Genomic DNA, 18,125 nt, shown 5'->3' with positions numbered 1-18,125 from the left:
GGAAAATTGAAAAACATACATTTGGACACAATTATAACCTTAAAAATTGAACTACATATGACATTCTCATATTTTTGCTTATACATTTCACTTAATGGATTATTCAAACCAGAAAACAGCTACATACCTGTTTTAGTCACAATAATCATCAACTTAAAAATACACCATAGCCTATATCTTTTAAGAGGAAGAAAAAACTAATCGCCATTAATAGCAGATACAAATCAAATTAATTTTAAGACACGTATATGCCTGATACTATAACTACATAACTCTGACATATTCAGAGCACCTATCAAAGAGTTCAAGTTTATTTGCTGTGCATTACAATTTAATAGGAAAATATCTGAAACTCTAAAGTTATTTTTAGATCTTAAGATATCTTTCTTATCAACATATATTCTCACTGCATAATGACAGCAAAGCAGTGTATTTACTTATTGTTAGGGTAGAATAAGTAAAATGTCCTGGGTTCTTTTTGATTTGTAAAATGAAAATAACTTTCAACTTGTCAATTGAAGCTTATATAAAAAAGTAATGGCAAAATGCTAAAAAAAATTGTGCAAATCTCAATCACACTCAAAATATTATGTTGAAGATAATTTTTAAAGATTTAAAATAGAACTAGATGAATGCTAAGTTCTTCAGAGCTAAAAATTTTATTTCTGAATATAATCTTTTGAACAATTATGTTAAAAAGTCTAAAAGCTCACAGAAAAATCACTGTCGTTGTCAGTTTCAATGTTAATATCATTGTTTTCTTCAGCTTCAATTTCTCTAGTTAACTGTTCCTCTTCAGCAATAGCACTAGCAATGGCTTCTTCATTGGCTTTTTCTAGACGATCAGCTAACTCTTCTTTTTTAGCAAGAACTTCTGCCATGGACTACAAAGTTAAAAAGAAAAAGAAAAATCATCATCACTTGACCTGAAAGTTAAATAATCATCTTTCTTTATATTCAAATCACACGCAATAGAATACCTAAAATAGCAGGGACCTAGATGTATAAAACCTTATGATGTAGTATAGGTTCAACCACTGCCTAGCTATATGATGTTTCTTAAAAATAGTGTCTTTTATATTCCATAAAGTGTCACAATAATCCATGACTCACCTTCTTTCTCAGACCGCTGTGTATGAGAAACTGTGAAGTTATATAAATAACAGGTATTATTATTAATAAAAATGTAAATTTCACTTACGTGCAGAAATTTGAAGTTATTGATCAAGTATATTAAAAAGAAAAGTATACTATAATGGGGTCAAAAAAGAACAAATGTTCTAATGGTGATTATACTTTCAGGACATATATACTTTAAAACATATTAGAAGTAATACAAATAATATCACTAATAAATGAGATATCATTAACACCTATGATAAGCTAAATATTTATACTATAATCTTTTAAGCTAACAATGAAAAAAATAAAGAACTATGGTTAATAAGTGAACACAGAAAGTAAACTGGAAATATAAAAGAGGAGAGAAAAAAAAGGAAAAGGGGTAATAAAAACCAGATGTGTCAATAACGAAATTCCATGGAAATAGTCTAAACACCTCAATAGATATTGTCACATTGGATAAAAAAAGCAAAAACAACATGCTCCCCATAAGACAACCTACATAAAATGAGAATACAGGTTATAAGTTAAAAAGTTACTTTGCTAACAATAATCAAATGAATCTAGAGGTAGAGTTTATAGCTAAAATAATAATTTCATTACTCATATACAACTTTACTACTTTCAAAATGAAAAATCAAATAAGTATCTGCAATCATTATTTCTTAGTTTATAATTTTTGTATTTCAATATAAACTTTAATGAAAAAAATAAAACCATAATAAGTGGGCTTTATATTAGTACATTTTTACAATAATGGCAAAAGTTCACCATAGACACAAAGGTTTTCAGCCTTTTTGCTAAATTTCTGTTAAATAAGAGAAGTAAGTTTTGGTTTTTATTTTACCCAGCTTGTGACAATACTGTATTATGGGGGAAAACAAAACAAACTAACCATTCTCGCTCCATTGCAGCAATTTCTCCATAACCCCTCACTTAGAAGCTACAATAAGGAGTAGCTTCCCTAGAATTACTTGTTGAAGGACCTCTGATCAACAAACCAAATTAAGAAATTGTTTTTAAATCATGGTTTAATTAAAATTCTCAAAGACCTTTAAAGATACATTAATGTTCACATTAAAAGCAAATTTTTTCAAGTACATAAATTTGACCCTCAAAATTACCAATAGTTATAATATGCTAGAAACTAATTTCCATATGTGATCAAAATTTAAATGTTTGAGGAAGAACTTTTAAAACATTTTTAATCTTTTAAAGTATGGGATTTTTTTCATATTTTGAAGTTTGATTCCTACAGAATCAAATTGCAAAATAATTTTAATATCGTAGAGCTATAACAACAAAATATATAAATGTAATCAATTTCTATCCCATTATGAAACATACTACTCATAAGACCATAGTTATGTTTTACCTTTAAAAGCTTACATCATTTAGGCCCTCCCTCGTGGCGCAGCGGGTTAAAGCACTGCACTACGAAGCTGAAACCACTTCCGCATGAGTTCGATTCCCGCCTGCCCCGGAGGTGACCACATGGCTTGGCAGACCTCTCCTGACCCGCCCGCTGCTCCCCTCAGCAGTGTACTTCATCGATTTGCCTGTTCTGCTCCCCACTCTGTCTCTGGTGAAGTCTTTCGCCACCCCTGAGTCTCTGGCCTGTACTCCAGTTCTGTATGCACAAATAAATAAATCTTTAAAAAAAAAAAAAAAAGCTTACATCATTTAAAGGCCTACATTAAAAAACAAACAGCTTTTAATTCCTTATTCAAGTAATCTAAATATTTGCTTCTATTTATTTTTATGTGTGTATATATGTATAGATAGATATTACATCACTGTCTTTCTTAATAATGTAATGCTACTTTGTCCCTTAAATCAGATGCAATCTTCTCTATAGAATGTACAATCTCACCTAACACCATCTGCTGATAACATCATTCAGCAAAGTAAGGCATTAAGTTTTGAAAGACATTATGGGATTATGAAATTTATTTACAAAATAAAATTTGAACAGTTTTTCTCAACAACTTTTTATATGGAATTTTTTTTTTAAGTTACTTTTAAAGAAAGCTAGATTGACCTATTGTGGATTATCTTTAGGTTTAATATTTTAATAATAAAGTGAAAAACAAATGATAAGCATAAATGAGTAGTCATCCCAAAACATAAACCAGTAAATTCTAATCCAATGTACATAAATTTGCAATGGGAATAGTAAATGAATCTCATCTTAAAAATAAATTCCAGGCAAATGATAGTAGCTGTCTTAAAGAACTCAAGATAATTTTCAAAGTCCAACTAGACCCTTTCTCCCAATCTCAGAGTGCTAGAAATTGCACAGATAACTTTATTTTTCTTAAGATTTATTTTTATTTATTTATGCATACAAGAACTGGGGTATAGGCCAGAGGTGTGAGGGAGCCTGGGTGGATTGAGAGGATTTACCAGAGACACAGTGAAGGGGAACAGACAAATCTACTGAAACACACTGCTGAGGGGAGCAGCAGGCAAGCAGGAGAGGTCTGCTGCGCCATGTGGGTCAGTTTTCTGGCCAGGACTGAACTCTTGTGATTGTACCAAAGGCTTGAGAGCACTGAGACTTTTACCCCTGAGCCACAAGGGTGGCCCTAACAACTTTATTCGTGTTATCTTAGTTTATTTAATCCTAAAGAACACTTGATCAAATCACATACAAACTCAGTGATTTTGAACAAGTTACTTAAATTACAGTCTCATTTTATTCCTTCACAAAACAAGAATCTTAATGATATAAAAAACTGCCCAATAAATAAAATATTAATACAAAATCATATATTTAAAATGCTTTTTTAAAAAAGCATTTTTTAAAACTATTATCAGGGCTGATGTCTCTTTAGTATATTTATTCAGAATTCTGATAAGTTGTTCTTACCAGGTTAGCAGCACTCACATTTGAAATATCTGAAGGGTCCATTTCACTTTCTATCCTTCCTTTCACTGCTGAAAATTTATCCTCAGTTGTTTGCAAAGATGTGTCCACTTGCTGAGTAACTGAAACACACTCTGAATCAATGTGAACAGCAGGTATATCAGAAGTTCTCAAATTGTCTTGTAAGAAACTACCGCCAGAGTTCTTGATATCATCCAATGTACTCACTGTGAACTAACAAAACATTTGAAGAAATGAATTGGAGATAATAAAGTATTCACCAACTACCCCACTCTAGAAAGTTGATTCTATTTATTAACAGTATTTAACATGGCTTTTGCAAAGACTATCTAATATCAAATAAAGGCACTTTTCATCAAAATATATATTTTAAGGGCTCTTGACCAAAAAAAAGAAACTTTCTCTCTTAGATAATTTTAACACAGTATGTATGTAAATGTATCAATTGAAGACACACATAACTCCAATCTTATCATTGGAGAAATATACTATACAGAAGTCCAGCATATATGAGCATGCAATCTTGTGCAATTCACAGTGTTTAGGCTTCAACATCCTCCACACCCCACCTTAGGATATTTAACACAAACCAATAGAAATGTGAAAACAATCTAAAATAATATAGTATTGACAGAGGTCAAATACCTATCCATTTCTTTAAAATTTTCTGCTTTAGTTCCTAAAAACAGGCCTTTAATTTCAATTTTGATCAGATTACAGAAAGAAAGTTGCTATATTTTTCAACTATACTCAAAGTAATGAGCTCCAAGTACTAGAAATAAGTGTAAATTGGTGAATTTAAGCCACTCATATCACTACCTAAACAAACATTATATAAACACTGCAGTAGTCATAAGACCCCCAATTTGATTATTTATATAAATATTAAACTTGGCCAAATGATTTTTAAACTACTTTAAAAATACCATTATAACTCAGAACTTAAAGTATCCCAAAGTGTTGATTTTAGCAAAATCATTATTTAAATCGTTATCACATTGTTTATATTGTCATCAACATTTTATATATATATATCAGTCACCATGGTTTATAATCTCCTTGGCAATATTTATATTAGCATTACTGATGTTTACAATATAGTCAACCCTGTTTGTTAAAAAATCAATACCATTTATGTATAATATCAAAGCTAAACCATAAAGTTGAGAAAAGATAAAAATATGCAATCCCATTTTTAGAATAACAATGGAGAAAACAAGTATTACCATGGCCACCAAAACAAATGAACTTTTATACTTAAATACTTTAGCAATAGCTTAATTTCTTAAAAGTTCTATGAATGCATTGTTCCTGCAAAACATGTAAGTTCATTCACTACATAAAACAGCACAACTTTAATACTGTTCAATTTTACAGCTAAAACATACATTTGCAAAGCTGCCAGATGTTTTTAAGTGATTTACTTATATTAAAGGATTTTTAAAGTTACAATCAAAAAAATATGCACTGATCAAGGATTTTGCTCTATGTTGTGGGAAATTAAAAGGCAACACAAGTCATTGCTCACACAATCTTGTGTAGGCATAAAACATACATTAAAGAATTAACAGAAATCAGGCATAAGGCAGGAATAAGATCTATCATCATTCCTAAGGAAAATGTGAAAGCTGAGTTACAGTTTCTAATAAAAATAAATATCTTATAGGGGGAGAATCTTTTAAAACAGATTTTATTCTACACTGATATTACAATTATTTTATATCTTACTTAACCTGTGTAGCAAATAAAAAAAATAAATTCATCATTTGCATAAAATTATATAAATTAATCAAATAAGTAACATAAATCTCAAGAGAGACTAACAAAAGAAATAGGAATATTAACTTAAGAATTATATTAAATATTAGTAATTATATCTAAATTGCAGCCAGTAAAAGTAGAACAAGTACAAAATGATCTTTACTTTCACCGTTTTTAATAAAAATAAAGAACACCACTTTAGTCGAGTAATCAAAGGTAACAAAATTGAATAAGTTGATATCATGATTTCAACATGTGACACTAAAGACAAACCACTTATTCCATCAAAATGCATGTAAACTGAACAAAGAACACAACCTGAAGGAAAATCTACCCAAAAACCCAGCAAAATGTTCTTCAAAACTATTAATATGAAAGACAAGGGCAGAGTAACTGTTCCTGATGATTAATATTAAAGAAATAAAACAACAAATCACATGTGACTCTAGATTGGATTTTAGAATAGAGGTTTAAAGTTCTATGAGGAAATTATTGAGGCAACTGAAAAATCTTGAATATGGACAATAAAACATATAATTGTATTAGTTAAATGTAAATTTATCAAAAGAATTCCTTTATTTTTTGGAGATATATGCTATAGTGTTTAAGTAGTATAGTGATGATGCTTATCCATTACTCCCAAATGTGTAACATACAATGTATGTATTTGACTCATAAATACAGAGGGAAAGACAAAAATGTGACAGAATGTGAATCTAGGTAAAGGTTGCAGGAAGAGTTCATTATTATATTGTTGCAACTCTTCTGTATATCTGAAATTTTTCACAATAAAAAGAGTAAAATGAAGTAAAGTAATGAGACATTCCAGCATAAAAAGGCATTGACTTTTTCAAAATGTACTACCTGGGTTCTTTCAGCAAGAGGATGATCACAAGAGTGTAATGAGTCTTTGGGTCGAGATTCTATAGTACTAGAAGGTTCATCTCCAACAAATTCACCTTTCTTGGTGCTTTCATCAGGCAAAAGACGTACATTTTCTTTATCACTGTCATCCTTTGACCTTAATGCATCTCTTGCTAATGAAACTTTGGGCATCATCACTGTTGATCGTGAACGAACAGGCCTTCCTCTCTGTACAGTCTCCCATCCTTCAGCATCCTTCCGTTCTGTGCAATCCAGGGAAGAAGATAAATCAAGAATTTTTAATGATAAAATTTTTCAAACCACTATAAAATAAAAATATTTAGAACCTAATTCCCATTAAATCTAATTAATATTTCAACATAATACTAATTTATTGTACAACATGTGTTTTGTGTAGGTATGTGTGTGTAATATCTAATCCCTACATCTACACTATAGGGTAATTGTAATTATCCCTATTTTTCAAAAGATAGTATTAAAATTCAGATTAAGATTTACCTGAAGATACACAGTCAAGAAAGAATAAACATTTATATAATACATATTATGTGGTAGCACTTTCTAAGTGCTTTATATACAGTAAGATACAATCTTCATGACAACTCACTATCATCTGCAGCTTATCAATAAGAAAAGAGAGAAGTTAAATATTTTTTTCCAAACTCACACAGCTAGTAAAGGTAAAGCCATGATACAAGTCCACAGAAATTGGTTCTAGGGTCCATGTCCCCACTGGTTGTAAGTCCCCATCTTTCATAATTCAAATATAGGCCAGTTTTGAAACCTAAATTCCTTCCTCCATCACAGCACTAAGCCAAACTTTAAAAAAGATATTTTAACTTTAAAAAAGATACTTCTGTAAGGCTACTGTTAGAAGGAACCCAGAGGATCTACTTCAATATTTCATCAATTACGCAAGGAAATCAAGGGTATGTGTCCAAAGACACACAGTAAAATAGCCTAAATTAAGTAAGAATCTTCCACTAAAACACCTGAAACTTGAAGGATCTATGACTATAGCCACATCTTAAGTTTTATAGGCTAGCTGTAATCTTTAAATGTAATATCAACACTTCTAGTTGGTCAATATTGAGTGGGCCCCACCTTCATCACCATGTCCTTACAAGTGAAAGTCCTGAACAAAACCTATCAGTATTGAAGATTTTGAGAAATAGAAAAATATAGGAATACTTCCAGGAGACTCTGCAGTCAGAAAATATATTCCAAGTAATACTGCAAAAGCCTCCAACTCAGAAGCACCACCAGAAATAGGCAAAATAGGTATCAGCAAAACCTGGAAAATCAGCAAAATCTCTGGAACTATCGCTGCATTGAACTCACCAACAAAAAGACACAGTATCTGGTTGAAGTAGACAACTTCCAAGTTCCTAAGTAACAAGGATAACTGAAAGTAAAGGAATGTAAAACAATTCTCTAGCAAATGGCAACCAAAGGAAGTCACAAAGTCATACTGAAACTCAGACAAAACAGACTTCTAGTTTTAAAAAAAAAAAAAAAAACAAGAAACAAGGATAAATACTACATAGTGATCAAGAGAATAATACATAAAGAAAATTTAACACTCAATGCAGCATCAAAATATACCAAATGACTACCACCAAATCTGATTATCAGACATTGGAGAAAATATACAGGTGATTGAACATTTCAATAGCCCATTCCCACCAATGGAAACCAACAAAACAAACTAAACAAGGACATAACTGCGCTAAAGAAAGACTTATACTCTATTGGTCTGACCTACAAATCAACTACAAAAAGAAAGTATTCTGATACATGGAGATTGAATGATACACAACCAAATGACCACAGGTTAATGATAAAAACAAGGAGAAACAGAAAATACCTCAAGACCATTGATAAGGACATAACCTTTCAGAATGGATGGGTCACAGCAAATGCAGTAATAAGAAGGTAGTACATAGCAATACAAGCCCATATTAAAAAATCAGAGAGACCCCAAACAAACAACCATGTTGTTCACTGCATGGAGCTAGGAAAATAACAACAAAATGATCCAAATGTCAGTACAATGAAGGAAGTAATAAAAATCAGAACAGAAATAAATGAAACAGAAATCAAAAAGTATCTAAAAGATCAATGAAACCAAAACCCGGTTCTTTGAAAAAACAAGACAAACTCTAGCGAGGCTCATTAAAAATGAGAAGGAAATGGGAAAAAACTCAGCTAAATAAGATTAAAAATATAAGAGAAGTTACAACAGACACTGTAGAAATTCAGAGGATGATAAGACTATAAACATTTACATGAAAACATATTCAACAGACTAGATGAAATGGACAGATTCCTAGAATTATATAATCAATCACCCAAGACTGAATAGGGAAGGGTAGAAAATCTGAACAAACCAATCATAAGCAAGGAAATTCAAAGTGTTCAAAACTCTCCCAAAAAACAAAAGTCCAGGACCAAAAATGAGCTGTACCAAACCTTCAAAGATGTTAATGCCTGTCATGCTCAGACTGAAAAAAAAAAAAAAAGAATTATTCTAAACATATTTATGAAGGTTACATTATACATGTATCAAACCAAACAAAGACAACACAAAAAAATGAAACTACAGAACAATATATCTAATGAACACAAATGAAAAGTACTCAGTAAAATCTTAGCAAACTGAATTCAACAATGCATTAAAAAGATGATGTATCATTATTAAATGGGACTCATACCAGGAACATGAAAATCAATCAATGTAATTCACAGCATCAACAAAACCCACATAATCATATTAACAGATGCTAAGAAAGGATATGATAAGATTCAGCATTCATTTACAATGAAAACCCTAGAAAAATGGGATAAATGGAAAGTATTTTAACATAATAAAAGCTGTGTATGACAAGCCCACAGCTAATATTATTCTCAATGATGAAAAACAAAACTAAGATCCAGAACAAGACAAGTATGTCCACTCTCACCACTGTTTTTTTTTTTTAAGGTTTATTTATTTATTCATACAAGAACTGGGATACAGGCCAGAGGTGCAGGGGCAGTGAGAAGCTTCATCAGAGACAGAGTGGGGAGCAAAACAGGTAGATCGACTGAAATACACTGCTAATGAAAGCAGGGGCTGAAACAGGTCAAGTCTGCTGCACCATGTGGGTCACCTCCCAGACTGGGGATCAAACTTGTGCTGAAGTGGCCGAGACTAACTTCCCAGTGCTGTGCTTAATCCATTGAGCCACCAGAGAGGACCCTCACCACTACTTTTAATACAACATTTAGAAGTTCTAGATAGGTCTATTAGGAAACAGAATACACTGAAAGTAATTTAAATTAGAAAAGAAGTTAAAATTATCATTATCTGTAGATGATAATGATAATATACAGAGAACACCCAGGATTCCATGAAAACCAAAGTAAAACAATAAACTCCAAAAAGTGGCAGGATATAAAATCAACATGCAAAAATCAGTCACCTTCCTATTTGCAAATAATTAACTAAAAAAAGAAATTAAGAAAGCCACCCCATTTACAATCTCAGCAAAAAAAAAAAAAAAATTAACTACCTGCATATAAACCTAACAAAGTAGGTGAAGGATATATATACAAGAAAAACTAAAACATTGTTAAAAGCAATAGAAAAAGATACAAAGAAATGTGAAGTTATTTATTCCCTGCTCAATGATAGAAAGAATCAACATCGTCAAATGATACTGTATACAATATGATCTCTGTGGATATAATTGAATCAAATAAGAAATGAGTAACAGAAAAAAAAAAAGAAAATTTCTAAACACTTAAACACATTTCTAAATTTACAGGTCAAAGATGAATTATTAAAAATATTTTTAAAATACATAGAAATGAATGAAAATCAAAATGAAATAGTCTTACAACTATAATTTAAAACACTGAACTTTTAATTTAAAAGAGCACCCAAGATGGGTTTTTCCAAGAATTTCCAGGACCTGAAAATTCTAATTTTTTTTAAAAAGTAATTAGCACCATTTTATACAAACTATTTCAGGAATCAGAAAAGGAGGTAATACATCCAAGTCTACAATCCTATTAACCTAATATAGAAACATATAGACCACGTATAAAAACTACATACCAGTATTTCTCATAAATTCAGATGCAAAAATCTTCAACAATATATCACTGTATCATATGCATCAATGTATAAAATGAATAATAAACCATCAACAATGTAAACTTGGTTCAACATCCAAAAATCAATACTAAAATCACTACTAAATTGCCTCTATCAACAGGCATAACAAGAAAAATCATAAACTCCTATCAACTGATTCCCAAAAAAGCTTTTCACAAAATCCACAATCAACTTGTAAGAAAAATTCTTTTTATATTTTAATAGAAGGAACTTAATCAAAGTGATGGACCGTCTCTACAACAAACCCTACAGCTAATAATTTACATACAGTGAATAATTTATTTTTTAATATTTATTTATGCATAGAGACCTGGGGTACAGGCCAGTGAGAGGATTCACCAGAGACAGAGTGGGGAGCAGAACAGGCAGATCAATGAAGAACACGGCTGAAGGGAGCAGAGGGCCAGACTAGAGTGGTCCACTGCCTCTCCAGTGGGTCAACTCCTGGCTGGGGATCCAATTAGCAATGAAGCAGCTGCAGCTAGCTTCACAGTGCTGAGCTTTAACCCTTTGCCCCACCAGGGAGGGCCAACCTTCTTCAATGTAACTTTTGAAGTACAGAGAATATAAATGGCCAGAAAATTCTAATGGCATTTTCAAAAAAATAGAACAAAGTTTCTGTTTTTGTTTTTGCTTTTAAGATTTATGTATGAATACAGAACTAGGGTACAGGCCAGAGGTTCAGGGGATGAGAGGATTCACCAGAGACAGAGTAGAGAGCAGAACAGGCAGATCAACTGAAATACACTGCTGAGGGGAGCATTGGGCAGGTCAGGAGAGGTCTGCCACGCCATGTGGTCACCTCCAGGGCAGGGGTCAAACTCATGCGGAAGTGGCTTTAGCTTCTTAGTGCTATGCTTTATCCCACTGCACCACCAGGGAGGGCAGATATACAGTTTTAACACTATCCCAATAAAAGTCTCAATGACATTCTTTAAAAAAATAGAACAAATATTGATGAGATTCATATGGAACCACAAAAAACCTAGAATAACCAAATCTCTCATGACTAAAAAGATAGAGAATGGAGGCATCACACTCCCAGATTTCAATCTATACTACAAAGCCATAATAATCAAAACTCCATGGTACTGGAACAAGAACAGACACAGACCAGTGGATTTGAATAGAAAACCCAGTATAAACTCATAGGCTATGGGCAGCTAGTCTTGGACAAAGGAGCAAAGAAGATACAATAGAACAAAGAAAGTTTGCTCAACAAATGGTGCTGGGAGAACTGGAGTGCTACATACAAAAAAAAAAAAGAAACTAGATCACTACCTCACACCATGCACAAAAACCAACTCAAAGTAAATTAAAGATCTAGACATGAGCCCTCCTGATGGCACAATGGGTTAAAGTGCAGCACTGCAAGTGTGTTGTGATATCTTCAGTGAGAGCTCTGTCATGGCCCCAGAGGTGACTCACATGGTGCAGCAGATCTCTCCTGATTTGCCCTCTGCACTCCTCAGCAGTGTACTTTGTTCATCTGCCTGTTCTGTTTCCCATTCTGTCTCTGGTTAATCCTCTCACCATCCCTGCACCTCTGGCCTGTACCCCATTTTATGGGAGTGGAGTGGGAAATGGGATCAAAATGGTGGGGGAAGTGCACACGACTATGGTGATGGTACATGTGTGAAGTAGTGATGTAAAGTCTATGGGGATTTCAACTGAGATGGAAAAAGGCACAAAATTATGTAAAAATAAACTATTACCAAAAAAAGAGAAAAGAACATTGGGATGCTAAAAATAAAGGTGGATCTAAAAAATTATCCCAATTTTCATGAGATTTTTTTAACTAAACTTGACAGAAAAAATTCTAAAACCACCAGATATACTCAATATAATTAAGAGAATTTAGAAGTGAAGAGAATAAAAGAACCAATTACAAGGTTCCTATATTTCACTCAGTGTTATTATAACCAAAAACAATAGAAAAAAAACTTAGATATATTAAGGTAATACCTCACACAACTACTACAAAAACTACACAAACCAATATACTCTAAAACACTATAAAATAAATCAAAGTGAAATTATGAAAATATGTTCAAGTTACCCACAAAACATAAACAATGGAAAGGAAAACAGTGAAAAAGTAAATCAAATGGCAGGCGTAGGCTCTAATCATGAAAATCCATCTTAAAAATAAATGGCCTAAATATATCAATTAAATACAGACACTGACACAGCATATTAAAATATATTGAATTATAAGTTGCATATAAGTAACTTAAATATGAGGACATGGCAGTCTCTAAGTAAATGATAGAAAAATATATATCATGCAAAAATAGCTACTATAATATTAGATTTCAGTGTAAAGACAGTTAACTAAAGCGAAAAACATGTATAATGATGATATCCCATAAGAAGTGTGTGCACAGAGACTCAAGACACAAAAAGTAAAAACTGGTAGAAGGAATTTACTCAACTTGATGGGAAATATCTACCAAAGAAAACCCCTAAAACTATCATACAGCTAATGGTACAAGAGTGAATAAATCTCTCCTACATCTAGAACAAGGAAAACGTCTCTTTTAACCATGTTTCTAAACAGAGCACTAGAAACAAGCACTAAAAGCCAGAAAAGTGGGGAAAAAGAAATGGGAAAGGGAGAAATAAAATGGTCCCTATTGTCAGATGGCATCTTCGCCCGTGTATAAAACCTTCAGGATGATACATCAAAACTCCAAGAACTACTATAGAAGCATAGTAAAGATGCAAGATACATGATCAATACGAAAATCCCACTGCATTTCTATACACTAACAGTGAGCATGTAGAAACTTATATTTACAAAGGTTTAACTTCACTAGTGAAAATGAAATATTTAGCAATGAGTATAAAAACAAAGGAAGTAAACAGAAAAGAGCCTAAAATGAATGAACTGGTATAGTATGTTCACAAAAGGAAAAATCCAGAAAAATAAAGGTGTCAATTCTCCCTAAAGTGATCAACAATTGTGATGTTATTTCTATCAAAATCCCAGCAACATTTTTTAGACCTTGAGAAGCTTAACTGAAAATTTACAGAGAAAGACATAGGACCTAAAATAGCTAAAACAATTTCTAAAGAGAAAATGTGGAAGTAATCATTCTACCTGATGCTAAAAGCTTACCCCAGGGTAATCAAGACCGTGTAGTCTCTGTAAGAAACAGAAATAATGATAAAACACATACCCAAGATACCTGTGCAAATATATTCAACTTATTTGAAGCAAAATTTTAAAAGGGAATTTCCAACAAATGGTAGTAAAACAACTGAATGTCCATAAGCAAAAAAGTGAATCACCATCTCTAAAACTCAGAGAAAAATCATCTCAATCAAAAGCTAGTCACTGAGTTGTTTGATTTGACACCAAAATCAGACTTTATAAAGAAAAGACCTCATCTAATTGAAAGTTTTGCTCTACAAAAATGTCATTTGGAAGAAATGGAAAGAGACACTCTGGCAAAAAAAAAAAAAATTTTTTCCCAACAATCAAAATGGGGTCTTCCCTGATGGCACAACAGGTTAAAGCCCAGCACTATGAAGCTATCACAGCCACTGTGGCACTCTTCCATCCCCAGCTAGGGAGGTGACCCACATGGTATGGCACACCTCTCCTGACCTGCCTACTGCTCCCTTCAACAGTGTATTTCGTACCTCTGCCATTCTGCTTCCCACTGTATCTCTGGTGAGTTCTGTTACCCCACACACCTCTGGCCTGTACCCCAGTTTTGTATACACAAACATGTTTTTAAAAAATGAACCAAAATGTTGAGAATATATAATGACCTCCAAGAATTTAATAGTAAATTACAAAAACAAAATTTAAATGGGGGGGGGGGCTCCCTGGTGGCGCAAGGGTTAAAAATGCAGCACTATGAAGCATCCACAGCCACTGTAGCACAACAGCTTCATTTGGTATGTCTGCCTGTTTTGCTCCTGTGTCTCTGGTGAACCCTGTTACCCCCACCCACAGTACCTGTTACCCCTTGTACCCTAGTATCTGTATGCATAATTAAATCTTTAAACAAATTTAAGGAGAAAATGAGCAAAAGAACAAACATACTAAAGAGTATATACAAAGGGAAAATAAACAGATAAAATATATTCAACATCATCAGTCATTAGAGAAATAAAATAAAATAAAATTGATATGATACTATATATTTAACAGAATGGCTAATATATATACTACTACTGATAAATAGGAAATTAATTTGGAGTTAAAGCAGTGGGAATTAAGGTATTAGATTTCTTCTTTAAGTTTTATTGAGATTTAGTTGGTACATAACACTATTTAATATGTACACATAAACTTTGTACAAGAGAAATCATTGCTAAAATAAGCTTAGTTATCTTAGTTAGCTATCATTGATCATTTTCTTGTAGTATGGAATTTTAAGATCTAGTCTTAAATATATAATATCATCATAAATAATAAAGTGATAGCAAAGTTAACAATAACCACCATGCTGTACATTATTCCTTTTATTTATTTATTTATTTATTTTAAGATTTATTTATTTGTACATACAGAACTGGGGTACAGGCCAGAGGCTCAGGGGTGGTGAGAGGCTTCACCAGAGACAGAGCGGGAAGCAGAACAGGCAGATCGAGGAAATACACTGCTGAGGGGAGCAGCGGGCGGTCAGGAGAGGTCTGCCACGCCATGTGGTCACCTCCAGGCCAGGTGGGAATTGAACTCATGCGGAAGTGGCTTTAGCTTCTCAGTGCTGTGCTTTAACCCGCTGCGCCACCAGGGAGGGCCATATACCTTCATTATTTATAACTCAATGTTTGTACCTGTTAACCACCTACACCCCCCCCCACCACTGGCAACCATCTATCTGTTCTCTGTTTCTGTGAGAATGGATGTTTTAGATTCCACATACAAATAAGTTCATACAGTATTTGTTTTGTTTCTTTTTTTTAAGATTTAATTATTTAATCATATAGAACTGGGGTGCAGGCCAGCGGTGCAGGGGCGGTGAGAGGATTCACCAGAGACAGAATGGGAAGCAGAACAGGCTGCACCACCAGGGAGGGGCATACAGTATTTGTTTTACTGGTCTGAATTGTTTTACTTAGAAAAACATCCACTCTCTGAAAGTTTCCTGATAGAATGAAATACTATTTAAAACTTGTATCTAACCATAAACCCATAAATGGCCGAAGGTATAAACTTTTCAATTTTTCAAATATTGAAGCAAGTCAAGAGGAAATGTAAAAAATTAAACAACAACATAGGTCTCTTGAACATTTTAGTATTAGTGATGTCAAGTTAAATTTGACATCAGGAAGGAATAAAGTAAAAATCCATCCCCCCATATTGAAGAACATTTGTTGAAAATAACAATTTATGAAATTTAACAATCCAAAAGTTTCTAAATAATTTCAAATAATCTTAAGGTAGAAGTACACAAAATTCAAAATTGTATTTGATATAATCTTTATACTTGAGTTGTATGATTATTAATATTTTACAATATTATTTATGACTGTCTTTAATATAAAAAAAAAGCACTAAATTCAAGTAGTACCACCAACAATTGGAAAACTAAAATAATCCCAACTTGACTATGACTTGCTGTCATTTTTACTGTACTTAACTCACTAATATTTTGTTTAGGACCCTTACATCAGTATTCAAAAAATGAGATATTCTTATTAGGTTTAATATTAAAGTTATGCCAGTATCATAAAACAAGCCCCACTTTATTTTATTTTATGAGCTCCTCTATCTAATTAGGTTTGATGTTCTATATTCCTAGGGTTTATTTTGTTCTTTTCAAATTTCTTGAGATGGATGGAGTATGGCTTTTACTACATGTAATTAAAGATAGAATTTTCCTCAAAGTATAGCTTTACCTTAATCCCACAAGTTTTTAAAAGCTCATTTTCAGGGCCCTCCCTGGTGGCCCAATGGGTTAAAGCTTAGCACTATGAAGCTGACATAGCACCTCACGAGTTTGATGCCTGGCCAAGGGGGTGTCCCACATGTCGTGGCAGGCCTCTCCTGACCCTCCCACTACTCCCCTCAGCAGTGTACTTCATCTATCTACCTGTTTTGCGCCCCACTCTGTCTCTTGGTGAATACTCTGACCACCCTTGCACCTCTGGCCTGTACTCCAGTTCTGTATACATAAGTAAATAAATCTTTTTAAAAAAAAAGTTCATTTCACTCAATTCACATTTTTCTAATATTCATTGTGATTTGTCCTCTGACTATGGTTACTCAGAAATATATTCCAAAATTCAAAAAGTCTGGGAAATATATAACTCTTTTTTATGTGTATGATTTCTAATTTAATTGTACTATATTCAAAAAGTAGAATTATACTGATCTTCTGATGTTTGTTGACACTTGTTTATTGGTTCAGCATGTGTCAATTTTGGTAAATGTTCTACATGTGCTTGAACATGTATTTGGACTTAGAGCCATCACAAAGTAACCTGTATCTTCCTGCCAAACTCAATTATAAAAGACAAAACATACTGTTTAAACACCTAAAAGCATCTAGTACAGGCCCTCCATGGTGGTGCTAGGGGTTAAAGCACAACACTATGAAGATACCCACAGCCACAGCAGCATGAGTTCAAACCCTAGCCAGGGAGGTGACCCACATGGCATAGCACACCTCTCCTGTGTCACCTACTGCTCTCCACAGCAGTGTACTTCAGTCAATCTATCTGCCTGTTCTGTTCCCCACTTTGTCTCTTCGTGAATCCTCACACCTCCCCTTCCCCGCACCTATGGCCTGTACCCCAGTTCTTGTATGCATAAATAAATAAATCTTTTTTTTAAAAAAAAGCATCTAGTACAGGCAAGATTTGAGGGACTACAACTCCTGAGAAAGGGGAGGATACAAATCCCCCTCGAATTTCCTGTAAAGACATTTGGAATTCACTGTGCAAAGGAAAGTTCTAGCAGAAACCAGCAGTCCTTTCTCACTACAAAAGATACTAGAGTTCAAAGAATCTAAAGTCAAAACCAGATACAAGGGGAAATTGCAAGCATGATATTCAAAAAAAAATCTGCATTCAATCTTTCCTTAAGAGTCTGACAACTGTTAAGCTTTGCATATACAGGGCAAAACTCCAGGCACCCAGCAGAAAGCAGCAGCTGGGATATTAATAAGCTAAGCAGATATTGTAACAACTATACAGTACTCAGGAAACAAAAGCTGGAATTCAGGAATGTAGTGGCCTTGGCAAACACCAGCATCAGTTGAGACACCAAAAGGAATGAAGATAAAACTAAAATACAAAAATTTTAATAAACCTTAAAATCAAATGTTGAAAGGATTAAGGTAT

At 33.2% G+C, this 18,125-nt stretch overlaps 1 protein-coding gene across 4 annotated transcripts in view; it reads right to left on the bottom strand.

Moving 5' to 3' along the window:
- The window catches only part of SCAPER (S-phase cyclin A-associated protein in the ER), a 398,115-nt gene that overhangs the window by 298,169 nt on the left and 81,821 nt on the right, over nucleotides 1–18,125 (bottom strand). For 3 of the 4 annotated variants that reach the window (XM_004688004.2, XM_012728648.1, XM_012728646.1), the window contains exons 8-10: nucleotides 6,638–6,900; nucleotides 3,995–4,225; nucleotides 714–884 (exon numbers count right to left, since the gene is read on the bottom strand). In XM_004688004.2, coding sequence (XP_004688061.1) covers nucleotides 714–884; nucleotides 3,995–4,225; nucleotides 6,638–6,900 — 665 coding nt within the window. The remainder of the gene's footprint in view (nucleotides 1–713; nucleotides 885–3,994; nucleotides 4,226–6,637; nucleotides 6,901–18,125) is intronic. The other variant, XM_004688005.2, reaches the window with a different exon arrangement.

The sequence above is a fragment of the Condylura cristata genome, unplaced genomic scaffold (assembly GCF_000260355.1).
Source record: "Condylura cristata isolate star-nosed mole 26May11 unplaced genomic scaffold, ConCri1.0 scaffold00023, whole genome shotgun sequence".
NCBI lineage: Eukaryota > Metazoa > Chordata > Mammalia > Eulipotyphla > Talpidae > Condylura > Condylura cristata.
The sequence above is the reverse complement of the archived record's forward strand: the minus strand, read 5'-3'. Positions and strand labels throughout refer to the sequence as shown.